Here is a 21,032-nt window from a genome sequence, read left to right as displayed (position 1 = left end):
ATGGTTCATGAGGTAAGAGAGACTAGATCTCTTTTAGATTGTTCTTAAAGTGTCAAATGTAAAGTTACAAGAAAGGCCTATAATTAATAAAAATGAAAAGCAAGTCAGAGACTCAGGAATTGTTTGTCTGTGTAGTTAATTGACCCCCAGAGAATATATTCCCATATTATCATCAAAGTCAACAAAGTGTCATTCCCCTGACTCCAACATACCAACTTTGAGTAAAATCTTTAGATGTGTTTATTCTATATGTGGGACATAAATTAATTAATATATTGGGGGGATATCTCCAAGCAGAGATCCAAGGTGTGCCATTTGGGTGAAAACCCCTTTGCCATTTACCCAATGTCTGTCTCAGCTGAAATCATAGGTTTTTTAGGATAGGGAACATTTCATTTCTCACAGATGGTGTTCCCTCTTTCCTTGTACTTGGCTCATATCAGGCCAACTCTGTTTTGATTACTGTTGAAGAAACAGTCGTCAGTCAGAATGGGGATCCCTGGCAGTAAAATAAAAATTAAATTTTTGTTCCATGAGAATGAATACAAAACCATGACCCACGAGACAACAGAAAATATGAATAAAACTGAAGGAAAGACCATCTAGAGACTGCTGCAACTAGGGATCCATGTCATTTTCAGACACCAAACTCAAACACTATTGCTGATGCCAAGAAGTGCTTACTGACAGGACCTTTGTATAGCTGTCCCCTGAGAGGCTCTGCCAGAACCAGACCAATACAGATGCGGATGTACACAGCCAAACATCGGACTGAGTGCAGGGACTTCAATGGATAAGTTAGGGCAAGGACTGAAGGAGCTGAAGGGGTTTGCAACTCAAACCAAAAAAAAAAAAAAAAAAAAAAAAAAAACCAAAACAAACCAAAACAAAAAAACAACACAACAACAAAAAAACCAAAACCAAAACCAAAAAAACATGGCTCCAGATGGATATTTAACAGAGGATGGTCTTATCTGGGATCAATGGGAGTCAATGGGAGGGAAACCCCTTGGTCATGTGAAGACTTGATGACTCAGGTTTGGGGAATGCTAGGCCACGGAGGCAGGAGTGAGTGCGTGGGTGGGGGAGCACCCTCATAGAGGCAGGGGGTAAGGGGTAGGGAATATGGAGTTTGTAGAGGGGAAACTGGGAAGGGGTATAAAATTTGCAATGTAAATAAATAAAATAACCAATAAAAATGAAAAAAATTTCCTTTTGACTTTGGAAATATTGATAATCAATCTGATATTACGTTAAGCATCTGTCATAGTTAGGGCTTTACTGATGTGAAGAGACACCATGACCAAGGCAAGTCTTACAAAGGTCAACATTTAATTGGGGCTGGCTTACAGGTTCAGAGGTTCAGTCAGTTATCATCATGGTGGAAACATAGCAGCATCCAGGCAGATGTGAGGCTGGGGGAGCTCAACAAAGACAGACTAGCTTTTAGGTAGCTAGGAGGAGGGTCTCTAAGGTCCACCCCACAGTGACACAGAACTCCAACAAGGCCACACCTCCAAATAGTGACACTTCCTGGACCAAGCATATTCAAACCACCATAGCATCTTAATAAATATTAACTAGATTTCCTGTTGAATAGGCTCAGAAATTGGGGTAGAAAGGTGTACGAGTTACATGTTTAAAACCAGAGGCAACATCTGGATGCTTCCAAGACTAACTTAGCAGAGGTGAAAGACTACATAGTGAGACCTTGTTTAAAAAAAACGATGACAAAGGTGATGAAATAAACATAAAAGAATTTACAGTACTGATTTATAACAATCATAAAGAATTATGAAACATGCTTACAGTATTGCCGTTTTTATTCTTATAGGTGTTCACATGATCATAAGCATCACATACATGAAATTTTATTTGTGAGTTGTGTGTGTGTCTGAACGTGTATGAGTGGTTCCTCTACCCATTCCATATTCATTTTGTCTACAATTTATCATGGTTTCTGGTCTGATGAAATGGCTCAAGTCTAGATTCTGGAGTGATCTGAGTCATTCACATTCCTGTGTGAGTTGGGGTTAAGTTTCCTATTTTTTCCATTTGTGTGTGTGTGTGTGTGTGTGTGTGTGTGTGTGTGTGTGTGTGTGTGTGTAGATGCATGTGCTTGTGGAGGCCCATAGTTGACATGGGAAATTATCCTCAACTGCTTTTGCATGCTACTTATGTTACTTTTTGAGGTAAGGTATTTCATCCAAACCAAACTGGTTATCTTGTTGGTCAGCTTGCTCTGGAGATTTGCCATCTTCAGTTTGCAGGATTGAAATTACAGAAGGGAACATTTGAAGATGGAACCACATCTCTGTGGAAGAACTCACCCTTTAAGGGATCTTTTTTCTTTTTAATATATATTTGAAAATTCATTTTACATCCGATCACAGCCTCCTCTCTATCTTCTCCTCCCAGTCCTGCCCTTACAAATCCCTCTCCCTATTACCCCATCTCCTTCTCAGAGAAGGGAAAGCCCCCCTTGGGTACTACCCTACCCTAGAACATCTAGTTTCAGCGGGACTAGGTGCATCCTCTTCTGCTGAAACCCATGTATGTAACCCAGGTAGGGGAAGGGGATACAATGGCAGGCAACAGAGCCAGAGACAGTTCCCACTCCAGTTGTTAGGGATCCACATGAAGACCAAGCTGTGCATCTGCTACAAATGTGTGTGGGGCTTAGGTCCAGCCCATGTTTGTTTTTGCTTGGTCAATGAGTCTCTTTGAGCGCCCTAGGCCCACGTTAGTTGACTCTGTAGGTCTTCTTGTGATGTCCTTGATCCTTCCTGCTCACTACTTCTATTCCGCATTCTTTCAAAAGACCCCCTGAGCCCTGTCTTTGTTTGTCTGTGGGTCTCTGCATCTGTTTCCATCAGCTGCTGGGTGAAGCCTCTCAGAAGACAGTTGTGCCAGGCTCCTTCGTGCCTGCATAGCAGGGCATCATTAATAGTGTCAGGGGTTGTCTCTCACACATGGGGTGGGTCTCAATTTTGGGCATTTACTCATTGGTTGGCCATTTACTCAGTCTCTGCTCCATCTTTACCACTGCACATCTTGTAGGAAGAACAAATTAAAGGTTTGTTGAAGGGTTGAAGGTTTTGTGGGTGGGCTGATACCTACTTCCCTCCACTGGAAATCCTGTCTGGCTACAAGAGTTGTTCATTTTAGTTTCTATATTCCGTGCTGGTAGAAATCTCAGCTATAGTAACCCCAATATCCCCATAGCCTCCACCTTCCCAGGCTATCAACTACCTGTCTGGCAAGAAGTCCATCTCGTTTGTGGGCTGTGCCACCCAGCACTTCCTGTATCTGTCTCTGGGTGGTGCAGAGTCTCTCCTCCTGGCCCTCATGTCCTACGACCCCGCTATGTTGCCATCTGCCACCCTTTACGCTACACTGTGCTCATGAGCAGAAGAGTGGGTGTGGTGATGGCTGTCATGTCATGGCTGAGTGCATCTGTGAACTCCTTAATCCACACGGCCATCTTGATGAGCTTCCCTTTCTGTGGGTCGAGAATCATCCACCACTTCTACTGTGAGTGTCCAGCTGTTGTGAAGTCGAAGTGTGGTGATGTCAGTCTGTATGAGACCATAGTGTACATCTTTTTCTCCTCCCCATCATTCTTGTCTCCACATTCTGTGGATTCATTCACCACAGCGTCATTCAGATGCATTCAGCTGGGAGTAAGAGAAAAGCTTCTGCCTTGAGCAGCTCTTATCTTGTTGTGGTTTCTCTCTCGTATGCTGCCTGCATATTCTCCTATATGAGGCCTTTCAGCATATCCAGCAGGGCAGATACAGACAGGGTGTTCATGGGCTTTATTTATGACAGTGCCTCCATGTTAGCAGGCTAGGTTAGTGTCCTTGGGATGGCTCAGTTCCTAAATTAGTGGTTTTCAACCTTCATAATGCTGTGACCCTTTAATACAGCACCTCATGTGATAGTACCCTAACCATAATATTATTTTTATTGTTACTTCATGACTGTAATTTTGTTACTGTTATGAGTTGTGATGTAAACACCTAGTTTTTTGTTTTTTTTGATAGTTTTAGGCAACCCTCTGAAACTGTTGTTTGACCCCCAAAGGGATCATGACTCACAGATTGATAACTGCTGTTGTAAATGCTAGTTGAGTAAGTGTGAGGATATGAGTCCAACCATCCAGAACCAGTGTACAAAAAGGTGTGGTGTGGATACTGGTGCAGTTCTGTATGTGTGTGTCTGTGTGTGTGTGTCTGTGTGTGTGTGTCTGTGTGTGTGTGTGTGTGTGTGTGTCTGTGTAGATAAGAGGATCCTTAGGCTTGCTGGCCAGTCAATCTAGACAAATCAGCAAGCTACAGGTTTATCTAAAACTATGTCGGAGAGTGATTGCAGAAGACACGTGATGTTGACCTCTGACCTCTGGCTTTCATGTGTACTTGCATGCACATGAGTGCACATGAGCAAACAAACTCATGCACGTGTCCCCCAATGATAAATAAAAGTGATTTATATATATGTAGATATATTTACATGAACACTGTAATAGCTTGTATATGCTTGACCCAGGGAGTGGCACTATTAGGAGGTGTGGCCTTGTTAGAGTAAGTGTGTCACTGTGGGCATGGGCTTAAGAACTTCACCCTAGCTGCCTGGAAGTCAGTATTCTGCCTTCAGATGAAGATGTAGAACTCTCAGTTCCTCCTGTACCATGACTACTTGAATGCTGCCATGTTCCTGCCTTGATGATAATGTACTGAGCCTCTGAACCTGTAAGCCAGCTCCAATTAAATGTTGTCCTTTATAAGTCTTGCCTTGGTCATGGTGTCTGTTTATAGCAGTAAAACCCTAAGTACGGCACACGTGCGGGCACACGCACACACACACACCCCAAATTTCATAAAAACAACAAACCAGAAGTATAGAAGCAAAAGACCATCAGGACAAATGCACAGATAGAGCAATATGAGACAAGAAGTCTACCAATCTGCCACTGAGTTCATGTTATGTTGGTCATCTGCTGCTGGGCATGGGGTCTGCTTTCAAGTGTGGTTTATATACCCAATAAGACTCAAGTAGAGATAACTACATTTTATTTTGCAGTTCCAGGTTGCTTTTTGTGTAGGAATGAGAACCCATGTTACTTCCCCCACAGGTCCAGAACCCCATCTGGCTTGAATCTGTGCAGGCCCAACACATGCTGGCATAGACTCTGTGTGCTTAATTTCTGTTGTGTCTGGAAGACACTGTTTCCTTGTTGTTATCAATAAAGGCATTTGGTGTCTTTATTAGTCACTTGAGACAGATCTTTCACAGAGCCTAGAGCCCACCAATTGAGCTTGGCCAGCTCGCTGGCAAATTACAGATGTCTTCTTGCCCTCATTTCTCCTCTGTACTTGGATATCTAGGACATGCTTTTACATTACGGGCTGGGCATCATACTGAGGCCAACTTGCTTTCAGAAATTGTCCTGCAAACAAGTTTGAGGAGCTGTAAGGTTGGGTTGTGGAGGATACGGTGTTCAGGTTACTGTCATCTGTGGGGAGAATGGAGTTCAGTCACCTAGTACATTCTTATGAAAAATAAGAGTTAACAACCTGTGGTTGGCTAATTGCCAAGCACTCCACCTTTCCTCTGAAGTTTATAGCCACTCAGGATGGAGACCTCTGAGCCTGTCTAATAGACTGACTTACAGCCAAAGCTCCTTCCCTCCCACAGGATGGCTTACAGCTGAGCAGTATCCACCAGCATCGTGGCTTGCAGGCATAGAGACTGATTGATTCTCTTGGGTCTTTCAATACAAAGACCAGTGCTTGGTTTGCCTCTTGGCACTCCTGGGACACCCTTCTTCTTAGATGTTTGTTTAGATTTTGTCAATAGGGTTGGACGGGAAGAGGCAAGAAAGATTCGTCTTTCAAAACAAGAAAACTTGACTCTAGTAATGGTTCATCATGGTTAATTGATCCCTAGTGAGAATATTCCTGCATTATCCCCAGGGTAAACTGTTCCCAGATATCTTATTCCTCTGACTCCACAAACAAACTCCAAGTAAATAAGGTATTACGGACTTAATCTCAATGGGCCGGGCACATAATAGCCGGTGTCTGTGCTAAGTGTTCCTAAGAGATGTTCAGGGTGTGTGTTATGTAGGAAAGTCCCTGTGCTGTCAATTCAGTGATGTCAGATTAGCTCAGCTGTCAGATGTCCTCTGGGCTCGGAGTGGTTTCATTTCTCTCCTTCCCTCATGACTGACTCATGCCAGGGCAAGTCCATATGTGTCTTTAGTTAGTTTAGTTAGTTGTACAGTCAGAAAGAGGCTTCTTGACTGGAAACACCAAATTCAACTTTAATAACAGAAGGAGAGGATATCTATAATGAGAGAGCTTTAGTTCTCCAAAGCAGCAGGGAAATCCAAACCATATTTTTTTTTCTTAGCTTTGGGACTGTGATAACTGAAACTGTGTCATATCCCTGCATATTCCTGTTGCCCAAATTCTTGAGCTGTGCTAGAAAGGTGACTGAAATAGAGGTTCAGAGTCAGGGAGAACGTTCTGCAGGGCTGTGTTGCCCAACCACCCTGTTGCTCAGTCCATCCTGCCAAGAGGCCGATAAGGATACAGATGTGAGCAGGACTGTCCTGCTGTTTGCTGGGAGGTTTCAGAATGTAAACGCAGGCCGTGGAAACGCTACAGAATCATGTTTGCCGCTCCTGGTCATGCTGCTACTGGAATAGTTACTGCAACTCCACTCGCTGTTGAAGATCTCTAGTGGAAGGGACGAAAGTGTGGTGTACACTTGAGGAAAGACTTGTTAGTGGGCTATAGTAGCCAATGTATGTGTCAGTGTGGACACTCTTGCTAACTACATTGCACACATATGTTTGTTCTGAGTATATGTATCTGCTGGGAAAATTCTGGGTATGTGATAACGTTAGGCTTGTGGTATCCTAGAAACTTTTATTAGCAATTTGGCCATTGTCAGTTATCCCCTGTGTCACAGGGTGTTGTTACTGAGGTGACACAGCCTCCTGAGAAGGCAGAGAAAAAGGTCTTTGAAAGGTTAGAAGAAGAATGGGAAAACGTTAGGAAACTTCTAAGGGAGAAATAAAGCAAAGACACAGCTGATGATGTGCTTCTGACATGGGTACCCTGAGACCATTGGATGGACAAGAATGAAGAATGAGATTGAGAAACAAATGGCTAAGTATGTATGTGTGTAGATCTCTCAACTGCAGAAATAATTAGAGGCAGCATGGAAGAACTGCATGTCTCTAAAAATTGCTGCATGTATGTATTAATTTATGCATATATGTGTATGTCTGCATGACATGCCTGTGATTTGTGTATGGAAGTCAGAGAACAATGTGTAAGAGTTCATTTTTTTTCTCCCATCATTTGGACCCTGGGATTGAATTTGGGTCCTTCAACCAATAAACCACCTTCTGGACTTAAGGTTTGTATGTTAATCCACATAGGATGAGACTGAAGTGACGTTGATAGTCACTGAGCTGTCTTCATTAGCAAATAGCATAAGACATACGACTCTTCATCCATTAAGTTACACTCTGAAGAGTGCATTTGGTACTTTGCTTGAAAGTATAAACAATCTGGACTGCATGGTGATCTTAGAAGATCTTTTGTAAGTGTCGTGTGAGACTTTTCCCCAGGGAGACATGACATACATAGTGTCTACTCACTCCAGAACCCATGACAGACCAAAGCAATGATTATACGAGGGTCAGTTTGGTGAGCCAGTGAGTTATTGGAGTGTGGAGAGTGGCTACTGGCATTAGCAGATGGACACCATAAAAGTCATCCCAACACTTGTGAAGATTCCTGAAGCTCTCTGCATGACCTGCAGGCTGCCCCAGTGGTAGGAGAGTTTCATCTTAGCAGCTTGGCTGGTCAGAGTCTTCTGGCCCAGCAATTGTTTGCTGTTTCTCCGTCCTTGGGAAGGGACTCTCAAGACTCTTACAAGTTTCAGCTCCTAGTTGTGTGAAATTGTTGACTTCCCGAGTTCGTCTCTCTGTCATGGAGATGGTGTTTCAGTTAGGAGAAAATTGCTATACAATCATAGGGAGAGGGGGGGAAAGCAAATAAAGATAGGGTAATACTCTTAAGACCAATTTATATTTTTCTCTCTTTTTTGAGCCATACTTCACTATGAAAATTAAGTAGCCAATATTATTAGGATTCAGATGAGAGCTGGATAAAGTAGAGATAGGAACCCTTGGCTGATGAAATGCTACAATATCCTAGTTTCTCCGGTCCGTAGCTCACAATCCGATGGGTACAAATATATCCAGGAGATAGCTCTGGCTCATTGTCTGGGAGCATGGCTGTAGCTTCTTTGTTATGTTTTATCTTACCACTCACGTTTTTCTTTAAACCACCAGTTCTCAACCTGTGGGTTGGGATAAAAATACTTATAGTATGATTCCTAACAGTAGCTAAATTACAGTTCTGAGGTAGCAACAAGAATACTTTTACAGTTGGAGGTCACCAATCACTGCCTTAAACTTTACTTGACTTCGGCATAAGAACAATATGAAATACATGACTATCTTGTATAGAACCAAAACTTGCTAATCTTTGATGAAAAGAAGGAGGTAGAAACACCAACTTCCTTTTGTGACAATTCCATGTGTGTGGACAATGCATCTCAATCATACCCACGCTGACTCCTTCCTCTCTTTCCTCCACGTTCTTCTTCTACCTTCATGTCCTCTTCCCCTCTTTCATTTGAAGCCTAGTCTGGTTACACTCTTTGGTGGAATGCTGGTTGAACCCGTTGGCCCAATCTTGTGAAGTTAATCATAACGGCAGTGAGTTCACAAGTGCAACAGCCATACTGTGTCCAAAACACTGCATGTCACAGAACACCCCATCCACACCTGACTGTTTTCACCTAAGTCTCGGGGATCAACCTTGGGTAGTCAGACTTGCATGGTACCTTATGTTATACTTATGGAGAAATTGTCTCAGCTCTCAAGCTGGGCTTTCAATAGCCTGTAGATATTCTGGGGTCCCACAGTGATGATCATTTTCAAGAGTTTTTTTTTTTTTTTTTTTTTTTTTTTTTTTTTTTTTTTAGGTTTCTTCTTTTAAAAGTATCATTTGGATGATTAGAGTGGTTGGGCAATTTGAAGTAGATATACACTTATACAAAAGTGTCCACACATGACCCACTATCATGTCAAATGAATCTATACCAAAATTTTAAAAAATGTAAAATAAAGAGAAAAAATTTCTTCGCATTTTTTTCCCCTGAGGAAAAAACTGCTTATTGTGAAGTGATAGTTCTTGCACCACACCCACGTCCTCTCTGTGTTCCCTCAGGGGCTGAGAAGGGAGAATGTGGTGGTGGAATGACACCTCTCTGGAAGACTTCATCCTTCAAGGGCTCTTTGATGACTCCTTCAGCCACCTCTGTCTTTTCCTCTTGATCATGTTGGTCTTTCTTACTGCAGTGAGTGGCAACGGCCTCACCATCCTTCTCATCTGCGCTGACCCTCGTCTTCACACGCCAATGTACTTCCTGCTCAGCCATCTGTCCCTCATGGATCTGATGCATATCTCTACAACCATCCCCAAGATGGCTATCAACTACCTGTCTGGCAAGAAGTCCATCTCGTTTGTGGGCTGTGCCACCCAGCACTTCCTGTATCTGTCTCTGGGTGGTGCAGAGTCTCTCCTCCTGGCCCTCATGTCCTACGACCGCTATGTTGCCATCTGCCACCCTTTACGCTACACTGTGCTCATGAGCAGAAGAGTGGGTGTGGTGATGGCTGTCATGTCATGGCTGAGTGCATCTGTGAACTCCTTAATCCACACGGCCATCTTGATGAGCTTCCCTTTCTGTGGGTCGAGAATCATCCACCACTTCTACTGTGAGTATCCAGCTGTTTTGCAGCTGGTGTGTGGGGACATCACCGTGTATGAGAACACAGCCTACATCAGCACCATTATACTTCTTCTCCTCCCCATCATTCTTGTCTCTACATCATATGGACTTATTCTCCACAGCGTCATTCAGATGCATTCAGCTGGGAGTAAGAGAAATGCTTTTGCCACGTGCAGCTCTCATCTTATTGTGGTTTCTCTCTGGTATGGTGCCTGCATATTCTCCTATATGAGGCCCAGGTCCCAGCGCACTCCATTGCAAGACAAAGCTGGCTCTGTGTTCTATAGCATCATTACTCCCACACTGAATCCCCTGATTTATACTCTCCGCAATAAGGATGTTGCTAAGGCTCTGAGGAAAATATTGAAGAGTGATCTTCTCACCTAGTGACTACAACTGTAGTTTCCCAGAATGTATATTTTAATAGTACTTACCTTCAGCTGATTCGAGTAGAGTTTTGATACTTTTTTGATTAGTGCACAAATAACATGGATAATGTGGAATTCTACTATTCTGATACATCCATTATCTCAACCTATAAAATAATTGCAGTCATCATAGACCTTTAAACTGAATTTCTGGTTTTAAGAATGGTATCAAGTATTCTATAAAACGTTCCAAGTTATTGAAAATTGGCCAAACCATAGCAACCAATCAATCTCTTCTCAGAATGAGGAAACTTGGCCAGATGGACACACACGCAGCCCCCTATCCACCTTTTAACTTCATAAAACTTCCCTCGCCTCTAGGAGGAGTTCTCTCACTACAAGCATGCTGTGAGCCCTTCTTAGGTTTTCCAAAATAAGCTTCTAACTTCTGTTGAACAGGTTTAAGACTTCAGATTCTTTTGTATTGCCTTCTATTTTCTATCATGAAGCTCTTGAAGAGCTAAGGCAAAAGTACAACCAAACCCTAAAGCCAAACCAAAAAAAAAAAAAAAAAAAAAAAAAAAAAAAGCAAACAAACAAAAAACCCTTTGATAGGAAGTATAGGGAATGAAGGTCAGTTGGTAGAGTGCTTCCTTAGTGTTCATTAATACTACTGGATCTCCAGGATTGCATGGAATTGGACATGGTGGTATACATTTGTGATCTCAGAACTCATGAGGATCAGAAGTTCATGGTCATCCTTAGGTACACAGTGAGTTCTGGTCTCAAAATTAATCCATTCAAACAAAAATAACCAACCAACCAACCAACCAACCAACCCCCCAAGAAAACATATAAAGGCCAACGAGATTCCCCAGATATCAAGCAAAAATACAATGGGCTATAGAAAAGCCTTCAGGTACTGTATTGAATAGGTGTGGCGAGAGTGGACAGACAGACAGACAGCTTACCTTGTTCCTTATTTTAACGGAAATGCTTTGGGGTTTTCTTTTTCTGTTTAAGATGATGTTGGTGTCAGCTTGCTGTCAATGGTCTTTATTATGTAGAGACATGTCCCCATCTTATGAGATGATCATGTGGATATTTTTGTCTTTTAGTTTGCTTATGTGGTGGACAATGTTTATGTGTGCTGAGCTGTCTTTGAATCCCTGGTGTAATGTCAGTCATGTGGGTAAATGTCCAGGGCAGTGTAGCTGCCTGGAAATTGTATAAAGACAAGCAGCAATAATGGACTCAACAGGTTGTATTTATTAATGTACGTATGTTACAAATATAACAAAAGGGAAATGCTATCAGCGTGAGAGTGGGAGAGGTGGCAGGGTATTTTAAGGGAGGGCTGCTGGTGGGAGTTGGAGAAAAAAGGGATGGGGGAGTAATCATTCTATTTAAATAAAAAAAATTTAAAAATCACATCTTTGTTTTAGGTTTTCCAGTTTTGTGGTATACAGATAGCATTTTGATAGTATTCTTTGTATTATTTAAATTTTTTTCTAATGTTAGGCATGAGTTTGTTTCTTCCTATATACTCTTTTTTTGGTATTATTTTTCTTGAACTTTCAAGTGTGTCATTAAGTTATTGATACAAAAGTTCAGTAGTGTTTTGATGTAGGTATATGGTACCATGAACTTGTCTCTTAGAATTGTTTTTATCACATCCCATAAGTTTGGGTATGTTGTATTTTCTCTCTTTTTTCCTTCCTTCTTTCCTTCCTTCCTTCCTTCCTTCCTTCCTTCCTTCCTTCCTTCCTCTCCTCTCTCCCTCCTTCTCTCCCCCCCCTTTTTTGGAGACAGGGTTTCTATGTTTAACAGTCCCTGGGTGTCCTGGACTTGATTCATAGACCAGGCTGGTCTTGAACTCACAAACTTCTCCTGCCTCTGTCTCCTGAGTGCTGGAACTCCAGGTATGCAACACCACTCCCAGCTGTATTTTCACTTTAGCTCAATTGTAAAATATTTTAAATTTCCTTCGTGATGTTTATCCTGACCCAATTTTCATCCAGTAGCACAGAAGCCACGTGCAGGCGAGGGTCCTCACTGAAATGTAGCAGGCAAGTTGTTCAGCTTCTATGAGTTTGTATATTTTCTAATTACCCACTATAAATCAATTCCACAAGCTTGTGAGTCCTAGTGTTAGATAAGGAGACAGTCACTATCTTGTTTCTCAGCTGTTTCTGTTAGATAGTTTTCTGTTGCTGAGAGATGAAAGGAAGAAACATTTTCACTCCCTTTGTGAGGATTTCAGTCCTAGTCATTTGGAATCTGCCTGTTTTTGGTCTGTAATGTCAGGAATTGGTGGTGGATAATAGCTGCTTACCTCATGGCAGCCAGGAAGAGGCACAAGAAGGAGTTAGGAAAGAAAACATGGCCCCTCAAGAGCCTGGCCCCAGTAACCTACTCCCTGAGAGGATGAAAACTTGCCATTTAAATTTTGTGTCTTCGGTTTCATGTTGGATTCCTGCTCAGCTGTGCATGTGCACACAGTCATCACGTAAGAGGCACTCAGATGGATAATAATAACGCTTCTTATTCGAGACCGAAGATGTCAAGGTGGTTACGTCACCACCAGGGTTACATCATCACGTCACCACCAGGGTTACATCATCACGTCACCACCAGGGTTACATCATCACGTCACCACCAGGGTTACATCATCACGTCACCACCAGGGTTACATCATCACGTCACCACCAGGGTTACATCATCACGTCACCACCAGGGTTACATCATCACGTCACCACCAGGGTTACATCATCACGTCACCACCAGGGTTACATCATCACGTCACCACCAGGGTTACATCATCACGTCACCACCAGGGTTACATCATCACGTCACCACCAGGGTTACATCACCCTGCTTCCGGTTACTGGGACACAGCCCAGAATTCTCCACTCATCACGCGAACCCTAAGTGAACCAGCTCCACCTTCCTGTTTCAACTTGTCCTTCTCTGTGAGTCACATTATCCTCCAGTCACTTTGGATTCCACGAATTTAGCACCATCGATGAATAGTAATCTGACCAGAGGTGAAACTGTCTCTAGGCTTTCTTACTGCTGTCAGCCACCTGTGGCCGATTCAGAAAAAAACAAAAAAGCAAAAAATCCCCCAAAAACCCAAAAAACAAACCCTACTAAACAGATCAAGACCGCTCGACTCTGCACACTCCAGGCCTCCCATCTTTTATTCCTTCTGTATGTTAGCTCCCGGGAGACAGTACTGAGGATGGCTGGCATTCCTCCTGCTCCCTTTTTGGTAGTGCTATCCTGAACACACTATTTTCCCATTTCACCTTTTCCATTCTTGTCTCCAAGTTCAGACTTGGAATCTTAGCAACTCCCAAAGCCAGACGGCCCCACTAGGGAATTTCATCACCCCCCGGCTGTCTGTGAAATGCTGGATCCACAGGGCTCTAGGCTCTCCCACCTCTGGTCCCTGCTCCTCCAGGCTCTGTAATGTGGGATTCTGCTCTTGGCACGTGTGTTAAGTTGGTTTAGTCATTGGTTGTCTACTCCCACAAGTTCTGTACTACCTTTACCCCTCACATCTTGTAGGCAAGGTAATAGGACATATATAAAAAAAGATTGTGGCTTGTGAAATTTGGATCTACTATGCTCAGTGGGGAAAGGCACTTGAGGCCAAGTTTGAAGACCTGAGTTCCATCTGTGGGAACCACACAGTGAGAGAACTTACTTTCTTCTACACACACACACACACACACACACACACACACACACACAGATAGACAGACACACACACAGACACACACACAGACACACACAGACACACACAAAGATACACATACAGACACACACAGATACACACACACAACATAGACACACACAGATACACACAGACACACACACAGACACACACAGACACAAACACAAACACACACACAACATACACACACACAGAGAGAGAGACATAGACACACATGGACACACACAGACACACACACAGACACACAGACACACACACAGACACACACACACACACACACATACACACACACAAGTGCAAACAGACACAACTACATTCACAACTACAAGCATATACAAGATGTAAAACTTTTCTGGAACTAACCATGTTTTGCTCTGAAAAACAGAACTTAAGCTAAGAGGGTCTTGTAATTATATGTAATTATATGTAATATGACCTTTCCCTGCCCTGTCCAGCTATAGGCCTATACTCTGACAGGGTGGGATAACCTAGTCATTTCTTGAGACTAAAGCCCAGGCAGCATTAAGGCTAAGCCAATGTGTAAGGCCTTAGCCTGTAAGAGGAAGAATGCTTTTGTGGACCTTGTTCTATGTAAGGTAATAACTTTCAACACAAAGAAGCATGCGCAGTAAGAACTAAGCTGGCAACATGAAGGGAGATACGATGGACCAGAAGCACATGCTGACCTCTGACGACTACTGACACATTCACTGCCTACTTTTCACCGGCAGCTACAAGTACTCAGAGGAGCCAGATGACTCACAGCCAGGCATAAGACATGGATGAGTAACAGCAAATGCAGCCCTGGCTGGAGACAAGAACGATGATAGCTAGAGGACATTGAACTGAAATTAATCACGCAGGTATTAAAAACACACAACCTTATCACTGATGACTTTGTTTGTCTTTTTCTGTGTTCCAAACAGGTCAAAGTTCAGTTTTTAATAGCAATAAAGAGAGTATTTGGCTCAGGCATAAATATAATCATGCTTATTGATTTGTTACCAGTTTTAGTACAAAAGCCTGGGCTCTGGGAATCCCATAAGAGGCTGAGCTGCCCATCCCCCACGTGATAATTGAGATGAATAAAAGTGAAGGACAAAGGAGGGAGATTTAATCCCTGAGGCCATATTAAGAACAGAAAAGGGGGCTGGAGAGATGGCTCAGAGATTTAGAGCACTGACTGCTCTTCCAGAGGTCCTCAATTCAATTCCCAGCAACCACTTGGTGGCTCACAACCATCTGTAATGGGATCTAATGCCCTCTTCTGGTGTGTCTGAAGACAGCTACAGTGTACTCACATATATAAAATAAATACATTTAAAAAAAAAGAAGAAGAACAGAAAAAAGAATTAATTAATTCCAAGTCTGTCTTCTAAGGGTTAACAGCTTTTGGAGTGTGTGTGTGTGTGTGTGTGTGAATGTTTGGGGCCAAGAGTCAATATCAAGTGTCTTCCTCAATTGCTCTCCACCTCACATTTCGAGGCAGGGTTTCTCACTGGATCTGGACCTTGCTCATTTGGCTACAATGACAGGCCAGTAACTCCAAGGGATCCAGCCTCCTGTCTCTGTCTCCCCTGGAGTTATAGGCATAACCTTTTGTGCTTAGATTTTTGGGGTTCTGATTTATATTCTCAAATTTATATGGTGAGCACTTCATTCGTTGAGGTTTTCCCCTAGCCTGGTCTTACATTTTAAAGGATAAAGAAGGCTTTGAACTTGAATGAGCTAATTGAGTTGTTAGCATGGAGGGTCTCTGCATTCCCTTGTATTCTGTGTTCTTTGGTTGGAAGCATAGCAAGGGAGCTTCTGCACGCCATCCCTTACAGTGCTTGACTTGTGACTCTTGATTTGTCCCCACTGGGATGAAACTGGGGATTGCTTCTAGAAGACGCGGGTGGATCTGCTGACAGGGGAGTCATAGGCAAGAACGTGAACTTCAACCAAATTGCTGTTTCAATGTTGAATATTTAGCTGATTCCTACAGTGATCTTTGTGAGTAGGATATGCTCTTAGAGCGCCACAGCAATTCTCGCTCTGTGTGTTGTATGTACATGTATGTGTGCAGGTGTGAGTGCATGTGTGAGCATGTGTGTGTAGAGTCCCTGGACGTCAGTCACCTGTCCCAACCATTTTCCACTTTTAATTTTAAAAGATTATCTTATTACTTACCTGCATGCTTATGTCTCTGTGTACGCACACGTGTGTATGCAGTTGCTCAAAGGTGGCCCAAATCTCTAGATCTCCTGGGGTGGAGTTATAGGTCAGGGAGAGGTGGAAACTGGATTCCAATGCTCTTCAAGAACAGCAAGTGTGCCCTGTGTAGTGGCCCATGTCGCTCATCCCAGCACTTGGGAGGCAGAGGTGAGGGGATCTCTGTGTGTTAGATGTCAGCCTTCTGGTCTTCATGATAGTGTTGAGGACAGTCAGGGCTGCATGGTGAGATTCTGTATGATGATGACCATGATGACAATGATGATGATTCCAGTAAATCATCTCTTCATATCCTTCATCTTTAGTTTTTGGAACAGCATCTCTCACTCGATCCCAGGCTTACTGATTAGGTTAGGCAGGTCCCCAGAGACCTGCCTGTCTTCCTAAGGCTGGGACTACATGTTCACAACTATATGTGGCTTTTTCATATCTTCTGAGCATCTGAACTCATGTCTTGATGCTTGTGTGGCAGCTATTTTATTGACTGAGCCACCATTCAACCCCCATTTTTTAAAAAGTCAGAGTCTCACGTATACCAGGTTAGCCTCAAACTTACTATGCGGCAAAGGGCAACCTTGAACTCCTGATCCTTTACCTCCCCAAGGATTACAGGTTTGTGACATCAGACCAGGTTGTATGTAGTGCTTGAATCAAACCCAGTGCCTTAGGATAGGCAAGCATTCAATCAACTGAATCACATCTCGACCAGTTTCAACTAGAGGAATTCTATGTCTCCTTCCATATGCAGTTAATATTCAATGTTTTTATGGCCATAAAAGTTGGTATTTGGGGTTGGAGAGATGACTCAGAAGTTAAGAATACCTGTTGCTCTTACAAAGGACCCAGGCTTAGTTCCCACCACCCACATCGTGGCTCAGATCTACCAGTTATTCCAATGCCACCCGTGACTCTGGTTCTGCCATGTCTAATGCCCTCTCCCGATTTCCTAGGCCATCAGGCATGTGCTTGCTGGACATGTACACACAGGAGGCCAAACATTCACATACATAAAATAAAAAGAACCTAAAAAATTAACAGTTAAAAGCTGCTGATTGTTACTGAAGCTGTTTTAATACCTATAAAGCGGGCACGGCAGCATGACTCCAGCTGACATTGGATAGTGAGGTCAAGGAAGGGGACAGAAATGTCTGAGAATCAAGTGGGGTTTCCACTCTCTGTCATCTGAGAGACAGAGAGGAAGGGAGGGAAAGAGGGAGACAGGGAGAGAGGGAGGGGGAGGGAGAGAGGGAGGGAGAGGGAGGGGAAAGAGGGAGGCAGGGAGAGAGGGAGAGAGGGAGGGGGAAGAAGGAGAGAGGGTGAGAGAGGGAGGGAGAGGGAGAGAGGGAGGGAGGGAGGGGGAGAGAGGGAGAGAGGGAAAGAGGGAGAAGGAGAGAGGGAGAAAGGGAGGGGTAGGAAGGAGGGAGGGGGAGAGAGGGAGAGAAGGACTTGGAATGGTGTGGGTTTTAGGCACCATAAACTCCACTCTAGTGACAAACCTCCTCTAATAAGGATACATACCTTTCCAAACAGTTCCAACTGTGGAATAAGCATTCAAATATACGAGTCTCCAGGGACCATTCTCATCCAAATCACCACATCCTTTGACCATAGGCAGTAGGCAGCAAAACGGAATGTGAACACACACACACACACACACACACACACACACACACACACACACACCCTTCCACAAAAATCCAGAAAGCACTATGTAGTAAATAATCTGTAAAGGAGGGGGCCTTTCATGTCCAGGGGCCTTTGAGCCGTGGGCCCCGCCTTCCCAGCTCTCTGAGCTACTGCCATTCGTGAGGGTCCTTTCCTTTCTTATTACACTGTGTATATTTCTATCACGATCTCTGTGTCTCTGATCCAATTCCAGGACACGACGAGCCGAGACTCTTGGAGAGTGCCCTTTGCTCTTTGATCCAAGCACATAGCACACCCAACCTGATTTTTGATAAAGGTGACAATAAATTTCGCATTGGAGAAAAGACACCCTTTCTAGCAAATGGCTCTAGGGAAGAGTGAATGGCTTTTCTTTTTCTTTTCTGTTATTGTGGGATTTTTTTGGGGGAGGGGCAGCTTTAGTGCTTTACAATGTTTGTTATGCACACTAGTTGTAGCTGATACAGTTACACAGACATTCTCATAGAAGCATATATTATATTTTGAGTCAATCTCATCTTTTATTTCCCCTTCATTCCTATTACTTCCCTCTGTTTCTCCAGTTTGGCTTTCCACTTTGATGGGTAAGACTTGATCCTTGCCTCTTACCCTGTACAAAAAACCAAAAACCAAAAAACAAAAAAAACAAAAAAACAAACCAAACTGAAATTTCATTTTCTAAATTAAATATCTATTTTTTTCCTAATGAAAACTTTATTGTAAAGAACTTGCAAATGCAAAGTAATCCACACACCCAAAGTTAAACAGACCCAAAGTCCACACATCTAAGTGAAGGTTTCTACAGTTAGAACAGCCATTCTGAAGCCCTGGGGCTTCACATTACACTTTCTACTGCTGCTATAAAAATATATTGTTATCTACATCTTCACCGCCAAACCCTGGAAGATCACTAACAGAGCTGAGGTTAGAAAGACAACTAGCTTTTAATCTTCTTTTATGATTTGAGGGTCCTGTACCTGTGATCAGTCCTTATACACAGTTCAGCTCCTTCCTTCCCACCTAGTATGTACCTTTTCTTGTTAACCTTTCTATATGTTACATGGTACCCACATGCACATTTGTTTACATACATGTGCATTCGGATAGAATCTGTACATTAAAGAGAACATGTGGTCTATTTCTCCCTCTGAGGGAGCGTGACCACACCTACTGTTATACATTTTAAGTTCTTACACTTCCTACAAATTTTGTGATGTCATTTTTTACAGCTGAATAGTATTCCGTTTTATACATGTACTACTTTTTCATCATCCATCTATTTATTTATGGGTAGCTAAGCTTTTCCAGTTCTTTGCTAAAGTATATGAAGCAGCAATAAACAAGGAGGTGCAAATATATGTCCAAAGACAAAAGAGCTGTGCCACTTGGTAATCGTAGTTTTAACGTCTTAAGAAATCTCCGAAGTGATTTCCATAAAGGTTGTGCTAGTTTGTACTGCAGCCACACAGATTCCTCTCTCCCCATATCTCTAATACTTGTCTAATTTATTGATGATAGCCATTCTGACTAGGGTGACTCATTTAGTTTTGATTTGTGTGTCCCCATGGTTAGGGACACCAAATACTTTTAAAAACAGCTATTGTTCATTTTGTGTTTCCTTCAGAAACGTATGTTAAGTTTAGCTGCCTGTTTGTTGATTGACAGTTTTATATATTTAGTATTGACTTTCTGCAGTCCTTTGTATATCCTGTCATAGTTATCAGCCCCTGTCTGTACTATCAACCGTAAAGATTTTCTTCCACTCTGTGTGCTGCCTTTTCTTCTCTGATAACAGTTTCCTTTGATGTATAGAAACTTTAAAAAAAATTGTGTAGCCCCATCTGTTGATACTTGGGGTTAGTTCTTGTCTTGCTAATGTCCTGTTCAGAAAACTGATGTCTATTCCAGTGTCCCAAAGAGTGTGCCCTATGTTTTCTCCTAGAGGTTTTAAGTTTGAATTGTATTTTTGTACAATGTAAAAGATACGGATCTAACTCTATCCTTCTGCAGTTGGACACCTGGTTTTGCCAGCGCCATCTGTCAAATGGGTTATTTCCCCAGCATATATCTTTGCTCCATTTGTCAAACATTAAATAGGCGGAGCTTTGTCAGTTTGTTTCTGGGATCTCTATTCTCTTCCATCAGATTTCTGTCTCTGTTTATGTTAATACCAGACGGTGTTTATTACTATTGGTTTGTAGTATTAATGTATCAGAGTTTGGATACTGTAATACCTCCAAGGGTGTTAGCACTCTCTAGAATTGTTTTGGATATTCATTGTCTTTTGTGGGTCCCTATGAACGCTTATATTGTTTTTTTCCCCAAATCTGTGAAAATGACATTAAAAATAAGATGGCTATGGCATCAACGCTGTATATTATCTTTCACGGTGTAGCCATTTTTACTCTATTTATTCTGCCAATCCAGGAGGCTGTGGGAGGTTTTACCTTTGCTCACTGTATACTTTGATCTCTCCCTTTACAGTGTCTTGACGTCTTCACTGTAGAGGTATTTTTCTTCTTTGGTTAGATATATCCCCAAAATACTTAATTTCTGGGGGGTTATTTTGAAAGGATACTTTTCTAAATTTCTTTCCTCAAGAGCACATTGTTGGTTATCTTAAGGCTATTGTTTTCTCATATTGATTTTGTATATTGTAACTAGAGTATTTATTAGGGTTAAAGCGTTTTCTTGTAGACTCTGCAGAATATTTTAAGTAAAGAATCATGTCACCTCCAAATAGGGACAGTTTGACATCTCCCTTTTCTTTTTTTAATTCCCTTTGTGTTTTTTTCTTGTGTAATTGCTACAGCCAAGAATTCAAGCATTGCATTAAATGAAGGGAAAATAGAAATTCTTGTCTTGTAACTGATGTTAGAAGAAATAGTCCCACTTTGCTCCCATTAATATAATGTTGGCTACAGTTCTGTTGCATTGTCTTTATTATTTTCATGTATGTTCCGTCTATTCCTAAAGTGTCCAGACCAGAACTTTAATCAGGAAGTCATTTTTGGTCTTCTCCTTTTCTCTGATGGCAGGATTTGATGGCAGGTCTCATGGCTTGTAATGTGTCTGGTGGATGATATGCATTTAGAAGTCCTCTATTTCTTCTGGGTTATCCAGATTTTCTGAGCACAGTTTTTCCACTGCAACTCTTAATG

The 21,032-nt window shown here is 42.4% G+C and overlaps 1 protein-coding gene and 1 pseudogene across 2 annotated transcripts; both read left to right on the top strand.

Annotated features, from left to right (window-relative positions):
- Nucleotides 1–3,853, top strand: LOC308439304 (olfactory receptor 2AE1-like; annotated as a pseudogene). The gene is made up of 2 exons: nucleotides 1–12; nucleotides 3,226–3,853. The product of its transcript is annotated as an olfactory receptor 2AE1-like (transcript).
- Nucleotides 3,854–9,333: 5,480 nt separating this feature from the next.
- On the top strand, nucleotides 9,334–10,269 carry LOC308439303 (olfactory receptor 2AE1-like; the record flags this gene model as incomplete). The annotated part of the gene is made up of 1 exon (XM_080941030.1): nucleotides 9,334–10,269. One exon carries the CDS (start codon nucleotides 9,334–9,336, stop codon nucleotides 10,267–10,269), a length of 936 nt encoding a protein of 311 aa, XP_080797156.1.
- Between the last annotated feature and the right edge of the window lie 10,763 nt (nucleotides 10,270–21,032).

The sequence above is a fragment of the Micromys minutus genome (genome assembly GCF_963924665.1).
Source record: "Micromys minutus genome assembly, chromosome: 29".
Taxonomy (NCBI): Eukaryota; Metazoa; Chordata; class Mammalia; order Rodentia; family Muridae; genus Micromys; species Micromys minutus.
This window is presented reverse-complemented; position numbering and strand designations above follow the sequence as displayed.